General features: G+C 47.5%; 1 protein-coding gene across 1 annotated transcript in view; it reads right to left on the bottom strand.

The window, feature by feature from the left end:
- ZNF395 (zinc finger protein 395) overlaps positions 1 to 18,167 on the bottom strand; it is a 44,766-nt gene that overhangs the window by 1,412 nt on the left and 25,187 nt on the right. The window contains exons 6-9 of the mRNA XM_015429176.1: positions 17,736 to 17,836; positions 12,704 to 12,974; positions 6,293 to 6,385; positions 3,059 to 3,165 (exon numbers count right to left, since the gene is read on the bottom strand). Of these exons, the coding sequence (XP_015284662.1) occupies positions 3,059 to 3,165; positions 6,293 to 6,385; positions 12,704 to 12,974; positions 17,736 to 17,836 (572 nt within the window). The remainder of the gene's footprint in view (positions 1 to 3,058; positions 3,166 to 6,292; positions 6,386 to 12,703; positions 12,975 to 17,735; positions 17,837 to 18,167) is intronic.

Below are 18,167 nucleotides of genomic sequence, written 5' to 3'. Positions count from 1 at the left end.
AAGAGTAGTACTTTGTAAATCTCGTAAACCATGTTAGGATTGCTTTGTATTTTAAGATAATGGGAATATTGGTTGTCATTGTTTTAGTACTATCCCTTAAATTTTGCCTTTGTTTTGGTTATCTGTGTTATGCCAATAAAGGTTTCTGTTCTGTAATCACAATGCTTTTTAGCTCTACTACACAGTGTCTCCGAAGCACCTTACATAACTATGAACCAACATCCAGACAGTAATAAACAGCATAATACACAATAATAATATAGGAAGGGGTACATCAACAGAGGATATATGAAGATGGGTAGCCGTGTTAGTCTGTCTGTGGCAGCAGCAAAGAGCAAAAGTCCAGTAGCACCTTAAAGATCAACAAAATTTGTGGCAGGGTATGTGAGCAGTGACTCACCTGTTCGTGAGTCACTGCTCACTTCTTAGACCATCGATCAGACTGACCCAAGCACTAGTTAACTTTCAACAGATCTCCAGAAACAGACCTTTTGAGGCAAAGGGGATTGTGGCTCAGCTGTAGAGCAGGGGTCCCCAACCTTTCTGAGCCTGTGGGCATCACTGGAAATCTGACACAGGGTAGTGGGTGCAACCACAAAACAGCTGCCACAGGAGACAGGGCCAACCACATAACGACTGCAGTAGGAGGCAAGAGCCTTTCATACAGAGGAAGCCTAAGTGCAAGGGAAAGGGGGAGTGATTTGAAAAATACACTGGGAAAGAAGACTGAGACAGAATAAAAGCGACGCTGAAATAACGTTGCGTTAATCTGTCCAGCTAATCAGATCTCTAGTGGCCAATCAGAAGCCCTGCTGGGCAAGTGCCGCACCTGGCCCCACCCACTTGCTAAAAACACTTGGGGGGGGCACCAAGGAAGGTGTCATCGGGCACCATGTTGGGGCCCCCTGATGCAGAGTATCTGCTTTGCATGCAGAAGGTTCCAGTTTCAATCCCTGACATCTCCAGTCAAAAGGATCAGGTAAGAGGTGATGCGAAAGAGCTCCACCTGAGACGCCGAAAAGCTGCTGCCAGTCTGTCCTTGATAGAGCCAATGACCTGACCCAGTACAAGGTAGGTTTATAAAAGTTCTCTTCAGCCCTGCTACTTGAGATCCTTTTAACTACAGATGCTACAGGTAGAACCGGGGACCTTCTACATGTCAACCATGTGCTCTGCCAGTAAGCTATGGCTCCTCCCCAAAGGTAGAAGAACCCTCTGTTAATCTCACATCTGGCAACGGGGTCTACTCTTAAGATGTGTTTTGAATATCCAAAAGTACCTTATACAGGGTGAACCCACTGGTCCATCTAGTTTGCTGCCGTCTTCCCTGACTGGCGCTGGTTTGGGGGGGTCTCAGCCCTTTCCCAGCCCTGCCTCCTGAGCTCCTTTCTACTTGGAAATGCCAGGAACTGCACTTGGGACTTTCTGCATATAATTTATAGGCTCTGCCATTGAACTACCATTGAGCTTCCACCCCGGCAACTGTCAGTGAGAACTAGCAACAAAGGTTGTTGGACGGCTTCAAAAGGGAATTAGATAAGCATATGGAGCAGAGGTCCATCAGTGGCTATTAGCCACAAAGTATAGATAGGGACTCTGGGGCAAGTGATGCTCTGTCTTCTTGGTGCTTGGGGGGGTCAACAGTGGGAGGGCTTCTAATGTCCTGGCCCCACTGGTGGACCTCCTGATGGCACCTGGTATTTCTGGCCACTGTGTGATACATAGTGTTGGACTGGATGGGCCTTTGGCCTGATCCAACATTGGCGTCTCTTATGTTCTTATGTTGATGACACCCCAAAAAATCATGACAGAATCAGATGGAGTTAACCAACAATTAAAGCGCACACATGCCCTGTTCCCTTGGCCCCACCTCCCCCTGTTCTATTGCAGCTCACCAAGACAGAAGTCTTCAGCTAAGACCAAGTAGTCAGGACATCCAAATGTGGATGCCTTAAGAAGCTAACAGGGCCAATCCTAAACAAAGTTACACCATTCTAAGCACAGTGAGCTTAGAATGGTGTGAATCTGCTTAAGTCTGCACAGTAAGACTTGTTTCTTTCCCAGTTTTTGCGATTCCTAACTAGGGAGTAATCCTGGTTTAGAACCCCATCAACTAGGTAGGAAGCTAACCCTAATTAGCCCCAAATTAAGACATCATGCTTAATTGGAGCTGGTGGAAGACTCCTATCTTCAGTCTGAATGTAAGGTACAAGGAGGAGAGGAAGGGAGAGGGTCAGCAGATTTTTTACTGGTCCCTCTAGCTGTCCCTTTAGTATCAGTTTGATCTGATGTTATTTACCTCCAAGCCATGAAGAGCTGACTGCTCATTTCCACACATTAAGCCTCTATTAAAAGGACAGGGGGAGGGAAGGCGGCATGACACAGATCCATTTCATCAGGTCTCAGAAGCTAAACAAGGTCAGTACTTGGATGGGAGACCACCAAGGAAGACTCTGCAGAGGAAGGCGATGGCAAACCACCTCTGCTTCTCACTAGCCTTGAAAGCCTCATGCTTAGGGTTGCCACAAGTTGGTTGCAGCAGGACGGCACATATATACGTAAAGGGACAGGGTGTTTTTCTGCAAGTCTGCTGCCAACCCAAAGGAGGGGGCATATGAGTCCAACCATGTTTGTGCACAATGCAGAAAAACTTAAGATTGGTTTGGACATCTGAATGCAGGCAAAGAGTTTAAAAACCACAAAGCTCGCCCTGACCCAGATAGCTCAGGCAAACCCAGTCTCGTCAGATCTTGGAAGCTAAGCAGGGCTGACCCTGGCAAGTACTTTGAAGGGAGACTTCCGAGGAATACCAGGACCGGGACGCAGAGGCAGGCAATAGTAAGCCACCTCTCTGAAATGTCCAAGCCCCACTAGGGGTCGCCAGAAGTCAACCATGACTTCCAGACATACACACATACAAAATACTTACCAAAAAATCCCTATAAAAACCAATGTCCTTTTTCCTCCCAAGGCAAGAAAACAAATAGGATTGCAACAACAAAACTATTTGTAGTTCCACTGAGAACATCATGGCCAGCCCCTCTCTGTAGCTTCTTACCTGGTGCCGCTGGGTGCCCGAGGAGGAGATGCAACAATCAGGTGGGATTTCAGAATGGGTGGTGGCTGCTGCTGCTGCTCACTGAAACTCAGGGACCGGCTTCGAACCTGAAACCAAGAAGCTTGGGGGTCAGTTCTGATTTTATTATTGTTTCACCATCATATCTGGTTTACATCCTTAGTGTTGTAAACGGATTCAGAGCTGCTGGGTAGAGGGGCTGGGGAAATCAGATATAAATGAAGTAATAAGAAACAATTCCAGATCATTATCAGGACCCACTTAGAGCCACACCGTGTGGGAAATTACTGTTCTTCAGATCTCCTGACATCTTTTATAAGTTAAAAGCAGTTGCGGGTGGGCAGGATTTGAAATCAGGGCTGCTACACAGAGGAAGTCTACTGTGTTATTCTTCCTGTAGAAATCCCACCCCTAACCTCCAACTAGCACCTTGTAGAGGGCGGGGGGGAAGACATTGGCTTGGATCCAGTGGAACATTTACACGGGTGGAAGAGTTTCCACCTGTGGACCACAACTATATCACTTCTCCCCTCTCGCTGCAGCTCAAAATGCTCCCCAGCCAGCTGTTCCTGGGTTACAGGGGACCCCAAAGGATAGCATGTATGTATGTATGTATTGTATTTTTATCCTGCCGTTCCCTGCACGAAGGGCTCAGGGCAGCTCACAACAATTAAAAACACAGATAAAACATTAAAAGTGCTCTATGATTTTACAGTTTTACAAAATTAAGCACACTAAGATGGTCCATAAACCAAGGAGCATGCTCCAATGCGTCTATAAAGAAAGGGCAGTGGGCAGTCACCCCCAGCAGTCGCTGAACATACCAGGTCAGGGGGTGAAGCAGGAAAAGCCAGAATAATGAGACACCCATCGCCTCAACCAAAAGCCTGGTGGAACATCTTTGTTTTACAGGCCTTGCAAAACTGAAGCAGATCCCGCAGGGTCCCAATCTCACTCAGGGGAGTGTTCCACTAGACCGGAGCCAGAGCCGAATAGGTTGAGGCTAAATGGATGAACTTGGGGCCAGGGACCACCGGGAGCTGTTGTTCTGATGAGTGTAGCGCTCCTTAAGAGACATACCCGGAGAGGCAGTCCTGTAGATATGTAGGTCCCAGACCACTCAGGGCTTTGAACGTTAATACCAAAAACCCTGAAATGGATTAGGTACTCCACTGGAAGCTAAGGCAGAGCACACACCGCTGCATTTTGAACCAGTTGGAGTTTCATAGTCAATAGCTCAAGGGCAGCCCAGTATAGAGCGAATTACAGTCATCCAGCCTGGAGGTAACCATTGAATGGATTGCTGTGGCTAGGTTGCGAGGAGAAAGATAGGGAACCAGTTGTCTGACCAGCTGGAGATGGTAAAATGCTGTTCTGGCAACAGCCATGACCTGAGCTTCCATCGAAAGCAAGTAAGATCATGCCCGGGCCCCTTACTGTTGGAGTCTGCATCAGTGGCTCCCCACTGAGGACTGGGAGCTGGATCCCTAAATCCACCCCCCATGACTCAGGCACAGGACCTCCATCTTTAATGGATTTAATTTCAGGCAGCTCTGCTGCAACCAGCTAGCCATGGCTTCTAATGCTCTGACCACAACCCTCTAGGGCAACATCTGGTCCATCAACAGATATAGCTGCGTGTCATCAGCATACTGGTGACAACCCAACCCAAACCTCCAGACCAACTGAATGAGGGGGAGCATGTAGATGTTAAATAACATAGGGGAGAGGATCGCCCCCTGTGGGAGGCCACACACCAAAGAGTAACGTGGTGAAACCCTCTACCCAATTGCCACCCTCTGCCCCTGTCCATGGAGAAACGAGGTGAGCCACAGCAAAGTGGTCCAGGATAGAGGAGTCATCCAGGAAAGTTTGGAGCTGCTCTGCCACTGCTCTCTCAGCCACTTTACACAGGAATGGGAGGTTCGTCACTGGACGTTAGTTGGCCGGATCCCGAGGATCCAAAGATGGCTTTTCAAGAGCGGTCTCACTACTGCCTCCTTCAAAGCCCCTGGGAAGGTCCCAGAACTCAGGGACAAGTTGATAATATCTCCCGTGGGGCTTGTATTCCACCACCAGCCTTCACCAGCCAAGGGGCCAAGGGGCCTCCAGGTCCTTTACTGTATCAATCATGGCCAGCAAGTCCCGGTGGAGCGACAAGATTTTATCCGCAAAATAGCTCGCAAATGCCTCGCAGCTAATAGCCAATTTACTACTTTTTGATTCCCCTGAGAAAGGGAAGTTAATGATGTGATTATTTTAAACAACTGAGCTGGGCCTGAGCTTGCAGACAAAATGGAAGATGCATAGAATTCTCTCTTAGTGGCTTTCACTGCCATCTCATAGGCTTTCATAAACATCCTATAAGATGCTCTTGCAGCTCCATCACAAGCACACCGCCACACTCGCTCTAGCCATCTAAGTTCCTGTTTCACCTTCCTTAGCTCTGCGGTATACCAGGGGACTAGTTTGGAGCAGGGGCGAAGACGGCATCAGGGGGCTATTTTGTCAGTGGCTTCAGAGAGTCGGCACTGCCGATCCTCTACCAGCTCATCCAATGAATCGCCAGGGGGCATCATATCCCACAGAGCTGCCTAGAAACCAACAGGATCCATTAGTCTCCACAGGCGAGCATAAATCCACTTGCCGCCTAAACAAGGAGGAGTTGGGATACCAAGTCAAGCCTTGAAGGCAAAGTGGTCTGGGCCAGGGCACTGACTCCATCGGCATCCAGATCCACATTAATCCCCATCCCAAAAATCAGATCCAGCTCCAGCATGAAATCAGATCCAGCGTGCGACCTGCTTGATGCATGGGAGTGGGTACAAACTGGAAGACTCCCAGTGCTGTAATGGAAGACACCATTTAGGGTTGCAACAAAGGGGGAATGTGAGAAAGCTGCCAGCAGAACTTCTTCCATCCACAGGTCCAACCATAATATGGGTGATTGTCTTTTCCCCTCAACTAGAGCAAACATCAGTTCAGGGTGGTGGTGGTGATGGGATTCCTATCAAGGAAATAGCATTTGAGCACTGCAGCCCTAAAACCCAGGTCTTCCAATTAACTAGTAGTTCAGTCCTTCGCAACCAAAACACTTAAACTTGCTGCCTTTCACCAGCCCTCTCGATGCATTTCTGAACTGAGTCTCTGCATTATGAACTGGAGCTCTGCATGATCGAGACGCCTGCCCCCATCAACACGAAAAGCCAGACTCACCGGCGAGAGGGTTGGAATGGTGGATGTGGCAGCAGCCCAGCTGATGCTAGTGAATATGTGTGGGGAGACAGGGATCTGAATGGATGGCAAAGCCTGCAAAGAAAACAAAGGCAAGTGGTCCATTAAAGCAACCAAGTGGACTTCCCCATGGCTGCCATCTTGAGAGAAATCCTAACCGGATCTATACAGAATCCTATTCAAGTCTATTCGATAGGGCTTACTCCCAAGAAAGTGTAATTATGATCACTCTGTTTGTATAATAAGTTTACAAGACGTACAGCTCTCTTATTTTTAACACTTTGAGATCTTTATTTTCACCCAGTTGAAGAGGTTTAGGATGGGAGGCTGTGGATACCACCACTTGGGGATCTAGTGGCAGAATACAACGGTTTAAAGGGCTTTCAAACGGTTAGGGACGGAAGGCAGATGTTGGCCATGTGAACGCCGGTAAGTACACCGATTCCAGAACATTAACAGCACTTGACTAGAATATGCCACTTTTCTGATGTATTCCAGTTGGTTTTTGCAGTTATGATTCATCCCTTCCTTTTCATAAGTATTTCTATTAAATGCTAAATAAGGAACCATTCCTTGAAATAAAGAACAGGTGGCAAGCCTGCCTGGCTAGGTGCCAAAAAATGTGTAAAGTTAGTACCAAGCAAAAAAAAAACACACACACAGCAGAAAAGGGTATTATATAGCCACAGTGCCACATTTTGAGACAGTCTCATCCCCCAGATAAGAGGACAGTTGTTTGTAAAATCATGGCATGTTAATTACTAAAGTAACTCTCTTGACATACATGAAGCTGCCTTCTACTGAATCAGACTCTTGATCTACCAAGGCCAGTGTCGTCTGCTCTGACTGGCAGCAGCTCTCAGGCGGAGGCCGTTCACATCACCCAACACTTTTAAATGGAGATGCTGGGGATCGAACCTGGGACATTCTGCGTGCAAAGCAGAGGCTCTGACTCCAAGCCCCAGCCCCACTTTTTGATCTTACTGCCACTGACGCATAAATGCTGCTTGTGAGATTCGTTATAATTCTGAGGAGTTTTGTAGATCACTGGTTTTCAAAAATTCCCAATATCCTATATTCTCATATTAATACAAATAGATGATACAAATAGATGTTAAAAGCCAGCAAATTAATAAACCAGACATAGAGCTACCAGGCAGATCATAAAGACTTCAGCGTTGTAAAAATAAGCCTTAGGATTTTCTAAATAACTACAGAGAGAAGGCCACAGGCAACAGATGTTGCAATGGTAGGACTCACATGGGCTTTGGAGGTATTATTACAAACACAGAAGTCATCATTTGCTCACATCTGAGGTACAAAAACACGATGGAGTCTCAAGAAAATATGCAATACCCCCCCCCTCCAGCCATGGTGGTAAAACAGAGTGCAAAGAATTAAACTATTGACTGTTTGCTGCCTTTTACTAAACCCACTTAAATGGTGGGTGCAGCCCTGTATAAGTCCCTGTGTGCAGTCTGGGTTGAATAAAGGTAAAGGTTCCCTTGCTCGAAAGCCAGTCAAATCTGACTCTAGGGTTGCAGTGCTCATCTCCGTTTCAAAGCCGAAGAGCCAGCGCTGTCCGAAGACGTTTCCGTGGTCATGTGGCCGGCATGACTAAACACCAAGGCGCACGGAACGCTGTTACCTTCCCACCGAAGTGGTACCTATTTATCTACTTGCAATTTCTTGCTTTCGAACTGCTAGGTTGGCAGGAGCTGGAACTAGAGACGGGAGCTCACTCCGTCATGCGGCACACTCGGGTCTCGAAGTGCTGAACGACTGACCTTCCACAACCTGCAGTTCAGCGTCTTAACCACTTGAACCACCGCAGCTCCCTGGGTTGAATATGAGTGAGTAAAATGGAACTGTTCAGGACAGCACATTAATAAAAGGAATAGGATTGTAGCTTATTGTGTGGTTTATCTTGGTTTTACTGCATTGTTTTCTAATTTTATAATCTTGTTTTTTGACATTGTCTAAGGCAAGTATGTCCAACAGGTAGATCGCGATCTACCAGTAGATTGCGGAAGGGTCAGAGGTAGATCACCAGCCCCACTTGGTCTCCTGGTTTGCTGGACAGGTATTTGGGATTCCCTGAGACTGGCCCTCACGATATATTCACCCAACTTCAAAAAGCTGGTGGATGAAATGCAGGCTCAGACGTCTCAATAATGAGCAAGAGCTAAGTTTTAAAGATTGCGCAAGATCAGCCTGGATCAATACTTGACCTACATTTAACACAAAAAACTCTGAATAAAAGTTTTTAAAAGTTACTGAGACAGTTAAAGGCAATAAAAAATAAAAAATAAAAAATGTCCTGAATTATGGGAATGAATAAAGAAGGTACTTTTTATGGCAGAAATGGATAAAATGACAAGAAAATTAAATAACAAAGAAGATGAGGAATTTTTCTCAGATTGGAAGGACTTTAAAGACTATATAGAGAAACACTGGGATGTCAAGAACAATTTGTTTTGCTTTAATAATTATTAAGAATAGATTACAGATATGTTAGAATGAAATGGTTATAGAATAGGTTACCTACAAGGTTGAAAATTATGAGAAAGGTAGCAAAAGAAACTGAACTTTTAAGTATTAAAGAGAAGGGAAAGAACAAGAGAACGGGACATGGTGGGGGTGAGAGCGCTGTGGGAAGCCTGTAGTAGGGGAGGGAGGGTGATTGGGAAAAGGGATATATTAAGAAAGGTGAAATGGTTAAATATTGGACATGTTATATCCTGATTTATTTATTTTTTAAATGTTTGCAGTTCTTTCTGGATCTTCGTTTCTCTGTTGTAGTTTTTTTGCTTATTTTGCTTACCAGTAAATGACATGTATATTGTCGCCTTGCTTATTTAATATATATGCAGAGTACATCATGCGAAATGCTGGCCTAGATGAATCACAAGCAGGAATTAAGAGTGCGGGGGGAAAGATCAACAACCTCAGATATGCAGACGATACCACTCTGATGGCAGAAAGTGAAGAGGACCTCAAGAGCCTCTTGCTCAGGGTAAAAGAGGAGAGCGCAAAAGTGGGCTTGAAGCTCAACATCAAAAAAACTAAGATCATGGCATCCGGCCCCATCACTCCTTGGCAAATAGAAGGGGAAGTCGTGGAAGTAGTGACAGACTTCACGTTCCTGGGATCCCAGATCACCGCAGACTGTGACTGCAGCCATGAAATTAAAAGACGCCTGCTCCTTGGGAGGAAAGCGATGGCGAACCTAAACAGCATGATAAAAAGTAGAGACATCACCCTGCCAACAAAAGTCCGCATGGTCAAAGCAATGGTATTCCCAGTAGTCATGTATGGCTGCGAGAGTTGGACTATAAGGAAGGCCGAGCGCAGAAGAATAGATTCTTTTGAACTATGGTGCTGGAGAAGACTCTTGAGAGTCCCTTGGACTGCAAGAAGAACAAATCAGTCAATCCTCAAAGAAATCAACCCTGACTGTTCCCTGGAAGGCCAGATAATGAAACTGAAGCTAAAATACTTTGGCCACCAAATGAGAAGGGAGCACTCACTGGAGAAGACCCTGATGCTGGGAAAGATTGAAGGTCAAAGAAGACGGGGACGGCAAAGGATGAGATGGTTAGACAGTGTCATCGATGCAACGAACATGAAGTTGAGCAAACTTCAGAGGATGGCGGAAGACCTGGAGGGAGCTGGTCCATGGGGTCGCAAAGAGTCGGACTCGACTGTGCGACTGAACAACAACAAAATGACAGAAGGTGCATTATAAATGGGAGGGCCCCCGCAGTGGAACCCAACTTTAGTGGGTTAAAATCTAATTTGAAACTTTATTTTCATGGTGGTAGATCACCGGCACTTTTGGCTGTAAAAAATAGATCACTACCTGTTCGAAGTTGGACATGCCTGGTCTAAGGCACGTCTTAGACTGTTTTACTGCACTGTTTTCCTATTTTGTAATCCAAGTGGAGTCTCAGTGAGAAAGGCAGACTATACATAGAGTACACCAACTCTGAAAGTTACAACACACAATCAGGAGTGGCACCTGGTAGAGTGTTTTTTTCCTTGGACTGTATCATACAGCCAATGACTGGTACCTGGCAGGAGACAGGGGGAACAATGTGGGGTGCCATCAGCATTGATGTCATTTCCAGGGGAAACTGGAAGTGATATCATGCCAATCTACGAATCACCCAAAACTCTATGGTAAAACCATAGAATTTCTAATGTTTTCTATGTGGGATGATATCACTTCCAGGTTTTCCCCAGAAGTGACCTCATGCTGTTGCACCAACTGTGATTTTTTAAATCAGCTTTTCTCCCATCAGCGGACAGAACAGTGATAGGAAGTGGGGACTGCTGGTGGGAAGTCTCCCACCAGAGCGGGAGACCTGTCTACCCTATAAACCAGACCCCTTCTCCATCCAGGGCCGGCCCGAGGTGTTCCTGCGCCCTAGGCGAGTGCAGATGCCAACCGCCCGGTGGGGCCTGGAGACCTCCCAGCTGGCGTGCAGCGCCTCGGGGGGGGGGGAGCTCGGCTTTGCCACCCACTCCCTGGGCCTTGCCGGTGAAGCGCCCACTGCGCCTCCTCCAAGGAGCCTCCTCCAAGGAGGAGGAGGACGGTGGGCGTGTTGCGCGGCTGAAGTGCCGCCGGTCCCAGCAGGGGTTCAGGCTTTTCCTAGCGAAACTCCATCTCCTGTGCAGCCTGATTGGTCCCGGGGCTTACGCAGGGGCTCCGCCCACTAAAGTGCACCCCGCAGGCGTTTGTTTGGGCCTTGCCGGCGAAGCGCCCGCTGCGTATCCTCCTCCTCCGACGGGCCAGCGCTGCGGAGCCCAAGCCAACGGGGCGCCCGGTGCAGAGGGAGGGAGGGCAGCGGAGGTGACGCCGGCGGCCAGCCCTATCCTGGTCCCGTCTTCTTACCCAGCAGCAGCACCACCATCGGGGCGAGCAGCAGCGGAAAGAGGCAGCCGCCCATCCTGCGTGTCCTGCCGCCACCACTCTGGCCACCTAGCCCCGTTGCCACCACTGCGCACAGCTAGGAGCACCCGCCCACTCCCCTCCGCCCGGCTGGTGCAATCTGGAGAAAGGCTGCTGCCACTTGGGCTGCCTCTCCGAGTCCAAGCGAAAGGTCGGTTCCAAGGCCCCCCTCGGGCGCCGACTGCGGCGCGGGAGGGAGGGAAGGTAGGCAAGAAGGAGGGCGGGCACAGGAGGTGGAGTGGAGGTCTTGGAGGGTGGTGGACCTTGGTGCTTCCTGGCAGTGCGATGCCGCCTCCAGCTGGCTGGCTCGAGGGGGCACCGCGGCGCATGGCTCCATGGAGAGGGCGCTTCTCCGGCTCCTAGTGCTGGGAGCGTGCCAAGCTCCTGTGGCCACCCCTGCCTCTCCTCCCGTGCCCTAAGGGCCAGCCCACGCTCTAGGTGAATGCCTAGTTCGCCTAGCGGGTGAGTCGGCTCTGATTTTATCCTCACACTACCATGAGGTAGGTTGTGCTCAGTGTGCATGACTGACACAAGGTCACCCAACAAGCATCTGTGGCGAAGTGGGCACTCGAACCTGGGTTTCCCAGATCTTAGTTGAACACTGTACCCACTATACCATGCTGGCATCCTTGGAATATCTCAATTCTTCTACAACAGACCACTACCCAATCCTCAGCTGCCCCCTTACACAGAGCTGAATGTTCTGCTCCACCAACAGTGCTGGTTTACAGCATTTTTCTCTGTTTTAAAAACTGGAGGAGGTGTTCTTTTGCATAAAGATATACTCGAAAACCATAATTATCCTACAATACGTTATCAACAGTTCAAAATGTGTTGCGTAAAATGGCAGACTGGTCTCTGCATGGTGCCTAACACTGCAATTCTAGACAGTTACTCTACCCTTCAACTCACTGAAAATCAATGAGCTTAAAACCGGAGTAACTCCACACAGGATAGCACTGTTAGTGTTCGCATGGGCACAATGATGTGCATCTAACTGGAAACGAGATGCGTCCTCCACCCATGCAGAGCTTTTACGTCGGGAGGGGAGCGGAACCCTGAAGGAAGACAATGTCAGCAACAGACATTTACAAAATTTCCATGAAGCATTCCCCCACTCAACCCCAAAGGCAAAAATTTACCAAGGACAGGAATTTCTGGGAAAGAGGGGCAAGTTGGAAGGCAGGCAACCCATCACTGTACTCGGAAGCAGCTAAGGCTGCATTTAGGAAGAAGACACCCACAATAACACACTATTAAAAATAGTAATGAATATGATGAAGAGTAAAGCTGCCCATCTTCAGATGGCAATAGGTGCAGAGAGGAAAGGACTGAGATTTCAACCAGAGTTCAAGCAGACTGGGTGGCCCATGCAGGGTCCTAGCTTACACAGACATCCCCCACCCCACGCCCAATAACACGCTACTCTGGGTACCCACCTGGTATGCATGGTCAGCCTGGATATGCCAAAAAGAACTGGGGGCAGACTGGCTGAGGGCACTGCTGGCCAAGGGAGGCTCCAAAGGGGTGGCCTGTTCCGGAACGAGGGTCTCAGGCTTGGGTGGAGCCTGCTGGATGATAATGGGGGAGGACTCCGAAGGGGGGCTGGCAACGGTCCCCGTGGGCTCAGGTGGCGCCTCCTCCTTCACTTGCATTTCAGTGTAGTAGAAGTCTTCTTCCCTCTTCCTCTGGTCAGAGTTGGCCCCATCCCTGCAGCAGATGGTGGAAGAAAGAAATGCTTAAGGGGAAAAGTTCAGGCAACAACACCGTCCTTGGGTTACCTTTCCAAACTTTTGGATACTCAGCACAGAGATTTCTCTTTCCTGCATGAAAAGGAGAGGTGCTCTTCACTCAGCACTCAAGGGTCTGATTCAGTATAAGACAGGCATTCTCCTTACTACTGCAGGACAACCAACAGACCAGGGGTCCCCAATCTTTCTGAGTCTGTGGGGCACCTTTGGAATTCTGATACATGGTGGTGGTGGGCGCAACCATCAAATGACTGCCGCCAGAGGCAGAGCCAATGACAAAATGATTGCCATAGCAGACAAAGACAACCACAAAATGTCAGGGAGTAAGGTTACGCATAGCTCTAAGTAGTCAACATGTCAGGCAGAAGCTTTGTTTAACAGGAGGCTTTTTTAAAGGAACAATTTTTTAAAAAAATCTGCACAACCAGTCAGATCTCCAATGGCCAATCAGAAGCCCTGCTGAGCAAAAGCCCTGCCAGACCCCGCCCACTTTCTAAAAATGCTTGGCAGGCACCAGGATCCCTGTGTTAGATGCAGAGATCATTTCGGGGGGGATCGCAGTTCCCGCGGGTGAGGTACGGGGGTGGGGCACATGACGAAGCCCCGCCCCGTGCTTCCGGCCGCCCCGCTTCCGGCCCTCATTCAGCCAGGAGGAGGCAGGAGAAGAGGGAGGGTAAGTTGCTTCCTCCCTGCCTCTCCCCACCCCTGCCTGCCTGGGGCCAGGGAGGGCCTTCGTGGGGCTTCCTTGCACTCCCGCCGGCCTTGCAGGTCCACCGCCAGGCCCCTCATGGGGCTCGGCAGTGGAGCTGCAAGGCCGCCGGTGGTGGCCGGGACCGTTGGGGGCGGGGTGTGTAGCCTTATGACACACTTCTGGTGATGTCAGGGGGTGTGGCATATGAGTTACCCTAGCTCTTTTTCTACGAAACGACCCCTGGTTAGATGGTATGATCTCCAGTGACCCATCCTCCCTGTTTCCCAACCAGTTGGGGCTGAGAGATGGGACTGTGTTTTCTGATGTTTCTGAGACATGGCGGCATCAGTGCACTTCCACATGAGCCGCCACAGAAGGGAAGCCAGCAAGGGGAGGACAAAGAGATAGATCAAAAGAAATTTGTGTGTGGGGGGAGTCAGTGGTGCTAAAGAGCCAGGAAACCACCAAAGCATCAATGAAGGAAAAGTGATATGGGGGAAATCCCGGCACAAGTCCCTGGGACAAAAGGGGCTGGTGCCTTTGCAGGTCAAAGGGCAAAACAAAACATCTGATTTTTGGCTGCATATGTCTAGTCAGCCAAACCAGAGTTTCATTCTAGCACCTGAAAGGAAATTAATGCATCCTCCCCACCAGAGGGCCCCCCTCCACATCACACGAAAAGCATAACTTGCAAAGCAGCTCTGACAACCCAAACTGTATCTGCTATCACAGTGGAAAGCAAAACCTTTAAGAACTCATGAACACTGATTAAAATGTCAGCACAACAGTAACCCTTTGCATACAACAGAAGTGTGCGTAGGCAATGGGTGTAAACGGGGAGCAGGATCACACCCACTGGCCCTACATCCCATCTATGTGCAAACGAGCTACATGCACATAGACTCTCTCCTCTCAAGCCCTGGAAAAACAACATAAGGTTGCACATATGTAGACTCTATGGTGATAGCAGGCTGGGATGGTTTTGACAGCATCCCTATGCACACATGACATAAGCATGCCCAGTCAATGAGCATAAAAGGGAACCAGATAGTGCCCCACGGTCCTGCTCCTCTCAGCCTGCTATCACCATAGATAATGCTCAAGACTTGGTGAGAGATGTGAACATGATAGCACCAGTTGGGAACAGTGACCATAATGCTATCGCATTTATGTAAATAGGATGCTGCCCAAAAAGACCAACACAACCAGTTTTAACTTTAGAAGGGGTAACTTCTCTCAAATGAGGGGGATTGTGAAGAAGAAACTGAAAGGAAAGGTAAAGAGGGTCAAATCCCTTCAGGAAGCCTGGAGACTATTTAAAACTACAATTCTGGAACCTCAGATAAAATGTATACCACAGGTTAGGAAAGGTACAAAGAGGTACAAAAAAAGGCCTGCAGGGTTAACAAACAAAGTAACGGAAGGGGTAAATTGTAAGGATTCCTTTAAGCGGTGGAAGGCTAGTCTGTGTGAGGTAAATAAAAGGAAGCACAGGCTTTGGCAAATAAAATGCAAGTTGCTGATCAGACAGACAAAAAGGGATTATGAGGAACATATTGCAAATAACATAAAGAACAACAATAACAACTTCTTCAAATACATTAGCAGCAGAAAACCAGCCAGGGAGACAGTGGGCCACTGGATGACCAAGGGGTAAAAAGATTACCAAAGGATGACAGGGAAATGGCAGAGAAGCTGACTGCATTTTTTTGCCTCTGTCTTCACTGAGGAAGATGGGAGGTCCTTGCCCACTCCAGAACCGCAGATTTTATGAAGGGTGTCAAAAGACCTTAGTGAGATTGAGGTGACTAGAGAGGAGGTCCTACGCCTGATGGACAAACTAAAAACTGACAAATCACCAGGCCCAGATGGCATACATCTGAAAGAACTCAAATGTGAACTTGTGGGTCTCCTGACAATACTATGCAATCTATCACTAAAATCTACCTCCATTCCCAAAGGCCAGAAGGCAGCCAATGTAGCTCCCATCTTTTAAAAAAGTTCCAGAGGAGATCCAGGAAATTACAGGCTGGTCAGTCTAACATTGATACCAGGTAAGTTGGTGGAAACTCTTATTAAAGATAGAAATAGTAAGCACATTGTAAACAAAACCTATTGAGGAAGACTCAGCATGGATTTAGTAAGGGAAGATCTTGTCTCATTAACCTTTTAGAGTTCTTCTCATTAACCTTTTAGAGTTCTTTGAGGGGGTGAACAAATGTGGACACAGGTGACCTAGTTGATATTATTTACCTAGACTTCCAGAAAGCTTTTGATAAAGTTCCTCATCAAAGGCTCCTAAGTAAACTCAGCAGTCATAGGCTAAGAGGACAAGCCCTCTTGTGGACTGAAAACTGGTTAATTAACAGGAAACAGAGAGTGAGCATAAATGGGCAGTTTTCACAGTAGAAGTTGATAAGCAGTGGGGTACTGCAGGACTTGGTACTAGGTCTGGTGCTTTTTAACTTGTTTATTAATGATTTGAAGTTGGGAGTAAGTTGGGAGCAGCTAAATTTGCAGATGATACTAAGTTGTTCAGGGCGTGACAATCAGGGAGGACTGTGAGGCTGGGCGAGTGGGTGTCAGTGTGGCAAATGAGGTTCAACGTGGGCAAGCGCAAAGTAAAGCATATTGGAGCCAAAAATCTTAACTATAAATAGACATTGACGGGGTCTGAACTGGCGGTAACTGACCAGGAGAGAGATCTTGGAGTCCTGGTAGATAACTCACTGAAATTGTCAACTCAGTGTGCGACTGCAATAAAAAAGGGAAATGCTATGCTGTGGATTATTAGGAAGGGGACTGAAAACAAATCAGCCAAATATCATAATGCCCCAGTATAAATCTATGGTGCAGCCTTATTTGGAATACTGTTCACAGTTCTGGGTCACCGCATCTCAAAAAAGATATTATAGCATTGGGAAAAGATGCAGAAAAGAGCAACTAAAATCATTAAGGGGAAGGAACATCTTCCCTATGAAGAAAAATTAAAGAGGTTAGGGCTCTTTAGCTTGGAGGTTTACAAAATTATGCATGGGATAGAGAAGGTAGAGAAAGAAGTATTTTTCTGTCTTTCTCACAATAAAAGAATTCATGGGCATTCAATGAAATCAATGAGCAGTAAGCTGAGAACAAATAAAAGGAAGTACTTCTTCACCCAAAGATTAATTAACACATGGGATTCACTGCCACAGGAAGGGGTGGCAGCTACAAGCATAGACAGCTTAAAGAGGGGATTGGATAAACATACAGAGCAGAGGTCCACATGTGGCTATTAGCCACAAGGTATCGATGGAACACTATGTCTGGGTCAGTGATTCTCTGTATTCTTGGTGCTTGGGGGGCAACAGTGGGAGGGCTTCTGGAGTTCGGGCCTGCTGATAAGACTTCTAATGGCACCTGGGTTTTGGCCACTGTGTGACACAGAGTGTAGGACTGGACAGGCCATTGGCCTGATCTAACATGGCTTCTCTTATGTTCTTAAATTTTGGTTTTATGTATTTTTATGTGCCCTGATGTTAATGGCCCAGGATAGCCTGATCTCATTAGATCTCAGAAGCTAAGCAGAGTCAGCCCCGGTTTGAGCTTAGATGGGAGACCACCAAGGAAGTCCTGGGTTGCTGCACAGAAGCAAGCCATGGCAAACCACCTCTGAACGTCTCTTGCCTTGAAACCCCTACAGGGCTACCCTAAGTCAGCTGAGACTTGATGGCACTTTTCTACCACCATCTTTATGTGCTCTATTTTATGTCTCTTATTTATATTATAAGTCGTCTCAAGCTCCATAAGGAAGAAAGGTGCCTAATAAATGTTTTAAATAAATAAAATTAATACATGAAATAACTCAAAATGTGGAATGGAGCACATGCACAACCTAGCACTGGATTAGGGTAAGACTGCCCACTGCCTCAGCCTGGCTGTGATGGGCTGGATCAATACCAATGTCCCACCCTCCTGAATAACAACTTGCAGGAATGTATTCAGTGCGCCTTTTGCAAATGCAGCTTAAACTGGAATTGGAGGCCTTACCCCAAGTGCTGAGTCTTCACATGTCTCTTAATCCCAACAATGGAGCGAAGGACTTTGCCACAGCTGGGCCACAAACACTTGTACATCACCTTCACGGAATTCTAGGAGAAACATAGATAAGGGTCAGCCCGTGGCCAAGCTCTCAAGTTACCCCAACATCTGTGCAATTAACAGCTTCAGAACTTCCCTTGATACTCTCCCCCCTAACATCAGGGCAACATTAACTCCTGCCCCCCAAAACATTTTTTTCTTACATTATTCCTGGGGAAATTCAAATTAGGACAGCAAGGACTCCTCCTTTTTAAATTAATTGTAAGATTTATTAATTTACTAACCTCTTCGAAAGATCTAGGGGCCAAAAAGAATTCAACGCTCCTGTCTCCCACTCCCATCACTACTCTCCACACGTTTCCTTATTTTTTATTAATTGGA

Source organism: Gekko japonicus, unplaced genomic scaffold (genome assembly GCF_001447785.1).
Source record: "Gekko japonicus isolate JY-2015 unplaced genomic scaffold, Gekko_japonicus_V1.1 scaffold7, whole genome shotgun sequence".
Classification (NCBI taxonomy): domain Eukaryota; kingdom Metazoa; phylum Chordata; class Lepidosauria; order Squamata; family Gekkonidae; genus Gekko; species Gekko japonicus.
The sequence above is the reverse complement of the archived record's forward strand: the minus strand, read 5'-3'. Positions and strand labels throughout refer to the sequence as shown.